Source organism: Callionymus lyra, chromosome 17, assembly GCF_982586985.1.
Source record: "Callionymus lyra chromosome 17, fCalLyr1.hap1.1, whole genome shotgun sequence".
NCBI lineage: Eukaryota > Metazoa > Chordata > Actinopteri > Syngnathiformes > Callionymidae > Callionymus > Callionymus lyra.
The window spans coordinates 15,930,407-15,943,162 of NC_141834.1; the positions used below are offsets into that span (position 1 = coordinate 15,930,407).

At 34.1% G+C, this 12,756-nt stretch overlaps 2 protein-coding genes across 2 annotated transcripts in view; one reads left to right on the forward strand and one right to left on the reverse strand.

Annotated features, from left to right (window-relative positions):
• Positions 1 to 3,148, reverse strand: part of nbeal2 (neurobeachin-like 2) — a 53,168-nt gene extending 50,020 nt beyond the window's left edge. The window contains 1 exon segment of the mRNA XM_087812061.1: positions 2,670 to 3,148. Within this exon segment, the coding sequence (XP_087668187.1) occupies positions 2,670 to 2,720 (51 nt within the window). The 5' untranslated portion in view covers positions 2,721 to 3,148.
• A 2,214-nt stretch (positions 3,149 to 5,362) lies between these two features.
• On the forward strand, positions 5,363 to 11,906 carry ccdc12 (coiled-coil domain containing 12). The gene is made up of 7 exons (XM_087812786.1): positions 5,363 to 5,497; positions 7,761 to 7,834; positions 11,229 to 11,308; positions 11,362 to 11,423; positions 11,488 to 11,522; positions 11,578 to 11,654; positions 11,720 to 11,906. The coding sequence occupies exons 1-7, from the start codon at positions 5,414 to 5,416 to the stop codon at positions 11,797 to 11,799; spliced, it is 492 nt and encodes a 163-aa protein (XP_087668912.1). The 5' UTR covers positions 5,363 to 5,413; the 3' UTR covers positions 11,800 to 11,906.
• Positions 11,907 to 12,756: the final 850 nt, after the last annotated feature.

The following is a 12,756-nucleotide window of genomic DNA, read 5'->3' on the forward strand; positions in this document are numbered from 1 at the left end:
ATCATAGTATTTAAACATTAATCTGATCAATTATTTTCATATACATCTTAAAATAGGCTATTTTTATCTTGAAATGTATTCTTAATTTTGGCTTTACTTCTTCATTTTTTCCCCTTTTCAATAGTTTCATAATATTTGTTGCATATTAAGGGGTTAGGGATGCTTTTAAATATTATATTTGTATATTATATTAAACATTAACACCTATTATTTAATATTTTTATTGAATATATTGCCTCGAAAATACTGTATATCTTAATTTGAAGGTTATATGTTAGTTTCCTTATCTAAATACAGTTTCCCTTCCACAATATTTTGGTTTCACTATTATTATTATTTATTTGCACACTGTACTTCATATCGTAGTAAACCTCAAGTATGAACGGCAAAGCTACTTATTACCGTTATTTAAACCACAGATTCACTTTAACGCAACCACAGAATTTGGTGGGAAGCCATAAATACTGCACCTCACTTATGGTGTCAACGAGGCAGTAAACTCCCACGATGCCTTGCTACACATTGCTCTATTAAGTGACGACTAAGTGGTCGTTAAAATACCGTGTTTAAGTTGTACGTCCATGTTGCTATGTCAAACGGGATCGACTGCTGTGGTTGGTTGGCTGGGCGGCAAAGCATTATTGTTCAGGTATCAGTACTGAGAAGGTTGTTAAGAGGGATGGAACCACATTTGCAATGTCGATTTGTTTTAATTTAAACAAGTGAAAAAGAAACTGTTTGTTTTAAACATAAGCTCCATAATAAACGACCACTGTACATCAAGTTTATACTTGCATTTTATACTTTACACTCCCTGTTGCTGAGATGGGTTCAGTGCCCAGACAGAAGGTTTATCGTCACGGCTATAGCTAGTACCTGAGAGTAATATATCAGCAGCAAGAAGATGAAGACCAGAAACAAAACTGTCACGCACTAGACAAACTATAAAAAAAAAAAAATCAATGACTCAGAAGAAGACAGCGAGAGTCGGGCTCCGGTATTAGACGAGAGCTGTTCCTTCCTCCACAAGTGAAATACTGGATCACTTTGTCTTCGTGTGCTCTAATTAAAAAGTCCCCTGACAATATTTTAATTTCAGCCTCATCAATTCAAACAGGATTTGAAACCAGATTCAATGTCACACTTCAGTGATATTCAGTACATGGTATCAAGAACAACAGTTAGCATGTCCAGTACAGAACAAGTGTAATATGACGCTAATATTTTTTTTTTAAAAAAGCCGAATATTTTATTATAAAGGAACTCGGAATTCATTTGAGTTTTATTAGACATGAAAACTAAGTATATAGACCAAGGGCGGGCAATTACATTTCCCCAGGGGCCACATTTTATACTGTGACTGTTGTAAGGGTCCGTCAAACCAATAGAAAAAAGTAACAAAACTTAAAAAATAAGATAATAAGGGTATATCATTATGACATGACATTTCATAACAAACCTAATAAGCTATTATTTGTTTAAATATAGAATATAGCAGTGCGTATTGGCAAGAGTGCAGGGTCAAAAATACAATATACTACATCAATAAAGCTCTATCTATCTATCTATCTATCTATCTATCTATCTATCTATCTATCTATCTATCTATCTATCTATCTATCTATCTATCTATCTATCTATCTATCTATCTATCTATCTATCTATCTATCTATCTATCTATCTATCTATCTATCTATCTATCTATCTATCTATCTATCTATCTGTCTATCTATCTATCTGTCCATCTATCCATCTATCTTGTGATATACTGCCATACTGTGGTAATTGGTTTCTTCAATATTCAATACACCGCTGTCAAATATCGATACAGTATCGTGGAAAAGTACATCGCGACATATCGCAATATGGATATTTCCCAACAACCCTAATAAAATATGATTATAGGCATGTGTTTATTTTAAAAAGTTCATCGTTACTTCAGAGTTATTTTAAGGAAAAGGATGTACTTGCAAACAGGACTAATAAAAAAAGTAAAGAACAAATATACAAACAAAAAGCCATTATAGAGTTAGTGGTTTTTGTTGATAAGTTCATATATATATATTGAATTGGGAATTTCTTGGCTATGGATTATGATACAAATGGAAATGCTTTTTTATAAGTGATACGAAAATACGCAAATGTCTGTTCACCTAATATATTAATATGGTATTTTAGAAATACTTTAAAATAACATTTAATTACATTCAAAGCCGACTATTTGTATGTATAGCTTGTGTGGTCCACATATAATCAATTGACGGCCGGATATAGGCCCCCGAACCTTGCATTCAAAGACTTGAGTTGCGTTTCAACCTAAAAGTCTGGGTTAACTAGTTACTTGTGTCGTCGGTTGAACAGGTTGACAGACAAACCTGCTGAGGTGTGTGACAGGCGAGGAAGCGACACAAAGAGAAACAGGAAGAGGAAGAAACCTGAGTGAACACCTGCGCGACAGGTACAGACACCAAACGTCCACCTCCTCCAATAAAGTTGTCCTTTTATCACCTGCTTTTTATGGCAAACTTTCATCGATAATTCACGTGTTTTCGAAGGTGAAAAAACTATGAAAAACAGTTAAGTCCAGTGAGCGGAAGCTAATGGCTATTAGCATTAGTTATGATAATAACTGTGTAATAACATTAGCAACAGGTGTCAAAAAGACTCACCTTCGTGTAATACAACATCCACAGCTCGTACAGTCTCTCCTTCGACGCCATCCTTGTTTTTTTTTTAGTAGTATTCCGGGGTTTTTATCACAAGAATAAAACACTATTAAACACGTCCTCGAGTAGTTTCCTACACACGGGAGGACGAGGCGCGCGCCGGGCAACCATTCCTGCCTCACGAGCCAAAAATTAAAAATAAAATTAAAAAATAATCCACACTTAAGTTGATCGATGTGGAAACTTTTGTGACAGATGTAGAAAAACTGTCGAAATTATTTTAAACCAGGAACAAACGCGTCTGCGGCGGAACACCCATGTCCGCCTTCAGAGGACCGTGTTCTTCTTCCTAGTGGAGAGTTTTCTTCTTGGTAGCGACGGATCCCACGAGAAGTATATGAGATGAAAATGGAGAGAAGAATTAAATAATGAGAGGGAGGAGGATGTGGTTTCAGTCAGAGACGGTTCTGAACTCTGAAGTGAGCCTCAACTATGTCAACACAAGAATGCATTAGCGCACAGGTAGTGCTGGTGTTCTTAAAGAGACACACACACGTTAATTCAGAGGGACTTCTACAGATGATTGACAAGTTATTTATGTCAGAATATTCAACTATTGAATTAAATGTTCAAACTTTGAATTTGTGTGAAATGTTGCTTTAATATATATATATTTTTAAATAATTTAATTCAATCATTTCCCTATTAATAGTTTAAGTTTCTTTCGATTTAACAATTTAATTCAATACTTCTTATTTTGAAAGACCATTTAATGCTATTTTTCAGTAAAAATTTTATATTTTCTCCATCTTAATTTGTCTCAAGGTAAAGGTTGTTTATTTTTTATTATTTTTCGTATTCTTTCATTTATTTTATTTATTTTTCTGTAGTTTGATTTGCCTTTGTATTAGTGTGTTTCTTATATCTACCTGATGGGTGACTTGAATAGGAGTACCTTGTTGTATGTATACTACATATTATGGATATGTCATCTATGATTGATGTGAATTGACAATAAACAAGTTAAAAAAAAGAAAATGTTATATTTTCTACATTAATGCATTTAAAAAATATATATAAAATGATATGCTTGTTACAATTATTCAAAAATAAATGTTCTAAATTCAATCAAAAATGTTTTTTTTATCCTTTTCAATTCAGTGTAAAATGTTGCTAATATGGTTCAGGACAAGAGGAGAGAAATCCTTCCAGACTGTTGCTCCTAAGCTTTGGAAAGATCTTCCTCTCTCTTTGCGCTTGATGGATCTACTGACTCCTTTAAGAAACATCTGAAGCCTGAACAGGCTTTTCCTTGATTTTCTGGAACTCCTGTTGTGTTATCAGTTTTATCTTGACCTTTAAAGTACAGTATATACTTTATTGAATATTGTTTTGATTGTTTAAGCGCTTTGTGACCCTGGTCTGGAAAATCGCTAAACAAATAAAAATGACTTACTTACTTACTTACTTACTTACTTACTTACTTACTTACTTACTTACTATAATAAGTGCCAGACTGATCCAATCGAGCACTGAGCCACTACATCTACCGTTTAAAATGTTTGAAATCCATTTTTCTTTTAATCATTAAGTTGTTTTTTTCTAATTACAAATAAATTAATGTAATAGCTTTAGTAATGGAAAGTTTCAAGTCGTTTTTATTTCATATTTAAAGTCTACAATTTAAAAATATTCATAATGAATTGTTGTTTTTTTAAACATAGAGTTTGATACAACAAGTACATGTTCTGAATTTAATGTTTTTTATTTGCACCCTTTAAATGTAATAGTCATTTAAATACAGCCCATTCAATTCAATATAAAAGTGTTGTTATAAAAGTGCCACCAGACAATTCCAAAAGAGGACTGAGCTACTTGATCACATTTTGTTAATCATATTAACAAATCTAATCATATTTTATTGAATTTAAAAGGCTACAAATAATAAAATGAAAAAAGGAATTAAAATAATAATGAACCATTGGAATTTGAATATCAAACTCTGTGTGTAAGAAAAGCTTTCATTTTGAAATAAAATCGAATTATTAAATTACATTACATAAATTAAATTAAAAAGAAACAATAAATGTTGACACGGGTATACTTCCATAGTATCTTCAGATTGTATATGTTCCATGTTTGGATATTGTTCAGTGTTTCTTATGACACATAGCACTAACCATACAGAGAAGCACAGTCTATAAGTCACAATTATACATCATGATCTCTCTCTACATTCAATCATTAAATCATGTGATTATAAAAATGTCTCTGCCTGAATAAACACAAACAAAGGTTGGTCACGATGAGCACGGTTTCAGGGAAGCATAAGGCAGCTGTATTATTACCATGGCAATGGCCTACATTCCAAACTACCATCCCTGGGTGGGACAGTGCCTCTCTGTCACATGTGTGACCTGCAATTATAATACCATGAAGTAGTATTTCACTCCTTGGTTTGACATTTCATAATGTATACTGCTAAAATTCTATTTACTTTTACACAATTTACAATCCTGCAAATAAAATTAAAAATGTTCTTAAAAATACACGTTGGGATACTTAAAACAATAAAATATTATGAATTACTTGAATCTAATGTTGAATTTAATGCAGAATTATAGTCGAATTTGCAAACTTAAGGCCACTTCAGCAGGCGCTCGATGAGCTCGACACTCGATTGCTCATCCTCGCCAGGAGAGTTAATGGATCGCAGAGGCTACTGAGCGGCGTGTGTGTGTGTAAACATGGAGAAAGAAGTTGGTTCTCTGCAGGAACAGGCGCTCAAAAGGAAAGAAAGACTGAAAGCTTTGAGGAGTAAACAGCTCAACGTAAGTTTTGTGTTAAAAAAAGAAGTTTATATGCTTTTATACTTTATCTTTAGAGGGTACACTTCATCTGCCAGATACTTTAGCTTAGCGGCTAACGCTAGCATTCCCCCAAATAATAGTTTATACGACCAGTTAAAGTAATCTAAAGTTTTTTGCCGCATGATACACATTAGAAAGTATTCAAACAATTTTCTTCTCTTATATTTTCAAGATCATTATCATTGTATATGGTTGTTTTAGATATGGGGAAGACGCGGAAGAAGCTACAATGACAACTTCCCTCGTTGTTGCTTTGTTTTTAGCAACCTGCTAATAAACTCCTTATTGAAGATATCAGCAATTTTGTGTTGCTCGTGTGTGATTGTATCTTAAATTGTATATTGATACATCATAACACGTTTAATTTAACATGCCTGTAACTGTTTATTTATCGTTATAATTTGCAATATATGTCACCAAATTCATCACTTCTATCTTTATTACGGTTAATGTCAACGACAATGGCGGAAGAATAATGAAAATGCAACTTGTTTATGTTAACCTACAATATGACGTAAACTTGTTATTTGTCTGTGTGGCCAAATCTGACTTCGATTACAACTTTTTTTCTACTTTTAAAGTATATACTTTATTGAATATTGTTTTGATAGTTTAAGCACTTTGTGACCCTGGTCTGGAAAAGCGCTCTATAAATACAAATTATTTGCTTACAACTTACTTACAGTGTCATGTCATAGCTTTTTCACGTGAAGATGCATACAGTTAGGCCTAAATTGAACTTCAGCTGTTCTGTGGCACAGACAGAAATGCTTAGGTAGTACAGAGTATCGAAACAGGCTTAATGTTTCGGTGCCAAGATTGATTTAATATAATGTGGACTTTTATGAAGAAGAAAAACTTGTATTTTACAGAGCTATGAACATCAGATCAATTTGTAAGGTAAGGTAAGGTTGTCACTTGTTAGCAAGTTCTGTTTACACTTGAAATGATTTGTTATTCATTTCTTTTGTAAGGATACCTTGCTTGGAATGGAAATTTACCAAAGCTTAAAATATGCCATTTTCCTATTGTTAGAATTGATCTTGTTATCGTTCAGGAAACGGTTTCAAAATGATCGTATCAGAACCGCTATTTAAAATCTACGATTCATAGTAACCAGAAATATTACTAAGACTAACCGAAGTTTGTCTACAGCATGTGCAATCTGTGATTATACAAGAAACGTATGACAGAACAAGTGTCCGATGATTAGTTGAGCCACTTTTAGCTGATTAAACCAGGGAATCCCTGAAGGCAACAGTTGCAAAACGGTCAGAAGGCGACAGCTGTTCATTAGTAATGATACTAATCCTTTGCTCTATGTCAGCATTTAAGAGATCGGGTGACGCGGCTGTCTCTGAGACACTATCGATTCTGAACAATACAAAGTGACGTTCAAATTTAGGTTGTTATCGCCACATAAGAGTCGCAGTAAAAACTATTTTAATTGGCTTAAACTGGAGCTATGGCGTCCTTTTAACTTTCCTGGATAAACAAGTTTCATATTCTATTTAGGAATTTTTTTCTCAACGACTCCTTTATGGTGGTAGGGCTGTATTTAAACAATTACTTTTAATTTACCTGGTGGCTCTTTAAGCACCAATGGAACCTGTTTTGTTGCTTCTCATAAAACTCTTCTTGCATAGTTGGTGATGGAGCTAGAAACCGTTCTGTGACTATTTCCCCTGTTTGATAACAAACAAGAATAATCTCCAAACAGGAACTTTCTGCAGGGATTAAGTTTGGTTCTTTAAATACTCTCTAACGAGTCTTTGGGATAGAAAGGAATAAGCCTCAAGGTTTGAAATCTTGTCAAAGTAAATAAAAAGTAGTTTCCTTCTTTTACAGCCCTCCTGTTCACAAAGATGAAAGGAGAACTAGTAGAGGGTTAATTAATAACATGCAAAGGGATGATAAACTAACCGTAGCTGTGACCTTTTTCTTCATAAAGTACTATACCTTAAACTACAGTACTTTATTACTTTGAAAAAAGCTCAACAATTACATTTCTTTTAGATGGATAGATAGATTTTAACCCTTTTACTTTCCATTATATCTTCTTATGTTTGTGTTCAGCAGAAGCTGTAGGATGTATAAACATTTTTATGAGCCAAGTTAATGCAGTAAGAAATCTGAGGCAGAACTTCAACTCAACTTTGTGTTTATTTTGTAGAATATTGTGTTAAACGTTTGGAAGTTTAAGGTCCGTCTATTGTCAAAACAGGTCCAAGATCAAGATGATGGTGAACCTCAGAAGAAGAAGGCTTCACTCGAGGATGCAGACCAGGAGAGGCACAGGTAAGCTTAAAACAATTTGTCGTCATCGATCACACGCCCTGGTGTGTGTTTATACGTTTTACCAGAATGGGGTTTAAACTCGGGCAGAGGCGGGTCATTGTGACACACCTTCGAGAATTATAGTTGAGCACAAAGTGTTATGAGAAGTTTAATGATTATGTAGCTTATAAGTAGATTCAACAATGTTGTGTTGAATGTGCTCTAACACAAGAGTCTGGTTTAATTACTGACACTACGACTGGTGCGAAAAGGAATTTCTTACAGTTAATTTAATAATTTCTAGTATGGAGAAGGTAATTAAAGTTACACCCTTTCTTTGAAGTGAACAGACAGTGAGTGAACGTCTCGGTCTTGATATTTAAAGTCAAGTGAATTTTACTCTGTCGCCTCTAAAAGATTTCTTCTCTTAAAGGATCATGAATACGCATTGTTAATGAACTGTTTTCTAAGATTATCTCAGCGTATTACTCGGAAGTTCATTGTGGGAACCTTCCTGTTTTACTTCTCTCAGTGGCCTCAGTCATCTGAGGCTGTGTTTGCGCTGCGTTCTCTCACGGCCACGTGCTATTGGCTGCTCAAATATCCTGCAGCTCACTTCACTTTGTCAGAAAAGGGAGAAGCAGCCATCTTTCCTGTCCTACAGGACCTTTTTTCCATTGTTTATATTTAATGACTGTGAACCAACAACACGGAGGGGAGTGTCTCTCGCGTTTCCTGCTGTCCAACAGGACAGATCTCTATTTTGCTCTCCACAATGAAAACACTTCAGCGGCTTTACTTGTCCGTCAATAACTTTTTTTTTGACATTTAGTTGTGTGGGATTTAGGATGGTTACTTGACTAGTTTGTTGATATTTTGGTTCGTACTGACGATGAGGCTTCAGGAGGTTGATGGCGACCAGTGTTTGTTTAGGTGTAGATGACAGGTAGCTGGATATGGTGTAAACACTTGAAGGCTGCTGCTTCGACTCCAAGCTATTTCAAGAGGGTGACACTCGTGTGTTTGCGCTCCACAAATACCTGGCTTTGATAAATGGTTAGACCCCTTAACTCGCGCGTGTCAAACTGAAACTCTTTGTTTTTTGTGGCCCCCAGTTGTTTGGCACAAATTAAATTTATAACAATTATGTTGAGGGATGTGAGAAAACGTGTAAATACAATTAAAAATAGTAACTTTCCTTTAAAGATACTGTATTGATATTTAACAGAACTGTATCTGTTTTCTTTTCTTTTTTTTGAGGGGCTTACAAATCCTAATACATATTTATCATAGTAAGTAAGTAAGTAATTTTTATTTGTATAGCGCTTTTCCAGACCAGGTTCACAAAGCACTTAAACAATCAAAACAATATTCAATAAAGTCTAAACTTTAAAGGTCAAGATAAAACTGATAACACAACAGGAGTTCCAGAAAATCAAGGAAAAGCCTGAACAAATAAAAACGTCTTAAGATATTGATTGGTCTTCTATAGATTGTGTTTTAAATAATATTATTAGATGTTTTTATTTTCAAATGTATTATTATTAAATAATTATTAATTTATTTACAACTCGCGTACAAATGTTTACAGCGTACAATGAAATCCCACAAGATCCTGCGATGACTGAGGACGAGAGGATACAGTGACTCCAGCTTTTATAGTTGATGTTTAGACATATTTGTTTTCAAAACGAATGAAAGCAGTTACCACCTAGTCAAGAGTCCTGTGTTCTGTACTACAATACAATACTACAAATATATCCTTGTTAATACAGTATACGAATATATTGTTTTGTTAGTAAGTATAGTATCACCATAGTCTTGCTGATACACACATCTAGTGTTCATATGGTGATCAGTGTCCGTGTTTAAGTTAAGATAAGATAAGGGCCAAATAATGGATGTCAACAATTAAGTATATCAAATAAGCAAAAGTGATATTTGATGAAGTAGGACAAATATAATTACAACACGTAAACATCCAAACACCGAAAGACGCCAATCAGACTCGTACTTCCTGTTGGTGAGTGTAATTTTTGATCGGTCAGCGACCGAGACGGCTAAAAGATTTTGGCAAACATTTGTGTCTCAACCCAAATGTCAAGTGACGACAAACCTTCGTAGTAAGACATTTAATAGAATAGTTCTCTTCAATTACAGTTGTGCGACACAATCATCGCTCACACAATGAAGACAGGACGTCGTCGTCATACAGTTAATTTTCATGTCACAAATCAAAAACCCACGCCTATAATTGTCGTAGAACTAGAACAAGTAAGTTGTGTAGTACTCCTTCGCTATTGTTTGTTGTGTGGATTACGCACACCACTTTTATTTGCATGTATTCACTCCACAAAGTGGGTCATTGCTTATTAAGAAAAGACAGAAAATATATTTAAACAATGGTGTCATCAGAATATTTAATAATAATTTAAAATGTTGATACTTTGATTTATTTATTTTGCTGAAATGTTGCCTTTCTTCTAAGCATATAATGATATGTTTTATATTTTTAATAATTTAATTCAGTCAACTATATTGAAAGGTTGATTTTGTTTATTTAATATTTGACTTTTAATATTTTTTAAATCACATTTTAAAAAGGAATGGGATTTTCTTTACAAATAGTTTGATAATTCATAAATGCAGTACATTTTCTGCATTCTATGTTTTTATTAAATCACCCTTTAAATATATAAATGTAAGAAAAATGTACAATTCAGAAAATATATATATTTTAGTTATTAGAATAAGAATATCAAATTTAACTTTTTTTTTTTTAATAGAGCATTCATTTTTATATATTTTTTAATGATTAAAAAACAAATTCAATTATATTTAAATATTTAAAAAATATCTAGTGTTTAAAACATTATTTTTAATTCAAAGTTCCAACAGAAATGTTTAAATTTAATATTCTGGTGACACTGATAAACTTCCATGAAAAAAAAAAAAAAGCCACCGCATCAGTTCATTTTCCTCAAATGTCAACGCTGTTCTATAAACAAGTCAATAAAGCTTTGAATTCTCCCTCCAGAGTTAAAGCTCCTCTCAGGCTCTTTACATGACGTTATCAATACTGCATCGTTTAATTAATAAAAAGAAAAGGCAAAAATGAAGAATGAAAGTCTCTCAAAGAACGAGGAAGAGACTCTTGGTCAGACAACAGTCCAGAGAGGCTCAACAAGAATTTGTGTGTGTGTGTGTATATGTGTGTGTGATGAAACACGACCACCTCTGACATGAAGGAGTGTGTCCTCAGCTGTTGCTGCAACATATTAATGAGAGTTCCTGCGAATAAAGAGACCTTCAGCTGCTGCAGCTGCTTCTTCTTCACACAGTTCTGAATACGCTTGCTTATACCGCCCTCTAGCGGATCGTATAGTCACTAAAACATCCCGTTCTTTGTGTTCAGGGAGATCAAGTTGAGGAACTACACTCCCGAGGACGAGGAGCTGAAGGAGAGGCAGGTCCCTAAAGCCAGACCTGCGTCAGGTGAGTTCAGTGACGGTTTGTTCGACTCGAGCTGAATTAATTTCCTCCAACAGTCGAGGATAAAGTGCGAGATCAGCTGGAGGCGGGGAACCCTGAGCCCATCATCCAGGAAGTGGTAAGTTTGTCGCTCCACAAGCGGGTCGCTCGATGGTTGACCTTTGCTTCTTCTCCGTCTGCAGGACCTGGCCAACCTGGCCCCGAGGAAACCAGACTGGTGAGAGCGTTGTTTAGTGTTTCCATCGTTCTCTCTGACACGCTCTTGAACGCAGGGATCTGAAGCGAGACGTGGCCAAGAAGCTGGAGAAGCTGGAGCGAAGGACGCAGAGAGCCATCGCCGAGCTCATCCGTACGTCTGCCCCAGTGCATCATGGGACTCGATGGGATTATAAACGATGATTTTTTTTTTTCCAGGCGATCGTCTGCGAGGCAGCGAGGAGGAACTGGCCGGGGCGGTGGGAGCCGTGGGACCCGAGGAAGGAGACTCGGACTGACTGGGAAAATGAACGAGGAGTCGCGTTCGTGTCGTCAGGTTCTCGTGTTGTTGTCGCGTTATACGTCTGTTTGTCCAGTGTTTGTTTTATATAAACGCCTTTTTCAAGTCCTTGTGTCAAACTCTTGTATGGTCCTACATCTGAGGAGAAGTTTGGTTCAACATTGTTCAATCAAAAAAAAGTTAATTTAATGCAAAATATATTTTCAATCCCCTAAAAAGTTGCTTTAAAAAAAACAATGTTTTCAAACTAATTAAAAGTAGCTTGAAATTAAAGAAAGTTGCCTTTAAGAAAATATATAACTATTTTGAATAAAAAAAAAAAGTTGCAGGTAACACTGCAGTCCAAAGTATATTTTCAATATAAACAAGTTGTTTTAATCAAGTTGATTCAATACAAAATATTCGTTTTAACAAAAAAAAAAAGATATCAAAAAATAAAATTGTAGTTAACACGGCAAAGAAACAAAATTAAAAAAAAAATGTTTTAAATAAAAAAAAGTTGCTTCAGTAAAAACGTTTTAATAACAAGTAGCATTAATCCAAACAGTTTCTTAGATTCAATTTATTTTTTAATAAAAACCGTTGCTATAATAAAACATACATTTTCAATAATTCAATTGTTTTTTTATTTAAAAAAAGTTGCTCAGTAAAAAAAACTGCCAACACTGCAGTGAAAAATATATTTTAAATATAAAAAAAATGATTTTATCAACAAAAAAAAGTATCTTTAATTTAAAAATAATGAAGAAAAAAAATATTTTTTTAATATTTATTTCGTTTTAATTAAAAAAAAAGAAATCGGTCCAAAAAGTTACCTCCAAAAATAATTTTCAGTAAGAAAAGTCATATTTTTTGGTGTTTGGCTCATATTGAGTGAAGTTTATTAATTAATGAATTAACTATTCAACCACAAATAATTTTTGCAACTTTTCTAATAAATTAAATAAAACAAAAC

What these genes read in the sequence shown, in the direction of transcription:
- ccdc12 (XM_087812786.1), top strand. Translation starts at nt 5,414, where the DNA reads ATGGAGAAAGAAGTTGGTTCTCTGCAGGAACAGGCGCTCAAAAGGAAA. An exon ending in TAAAGCCAGACCTGCGTCAG is followed by an intron (nt 11,309 to 11,361) that starts GTGAGTTCAGTG and finishes TTCCTCCAACAG; the next exon opens with TCGAGGATAAAGTGCGAGAT. An exon ending in AGCCATCGCCGAGCTCATCC is followed by an intron (nt 11,655 to 11,719) that starts GTACGTCTGCCC and finishes TTTTTTTTCCAG; the next exon opens with GCGATCGTCTGCGAGGCAGC.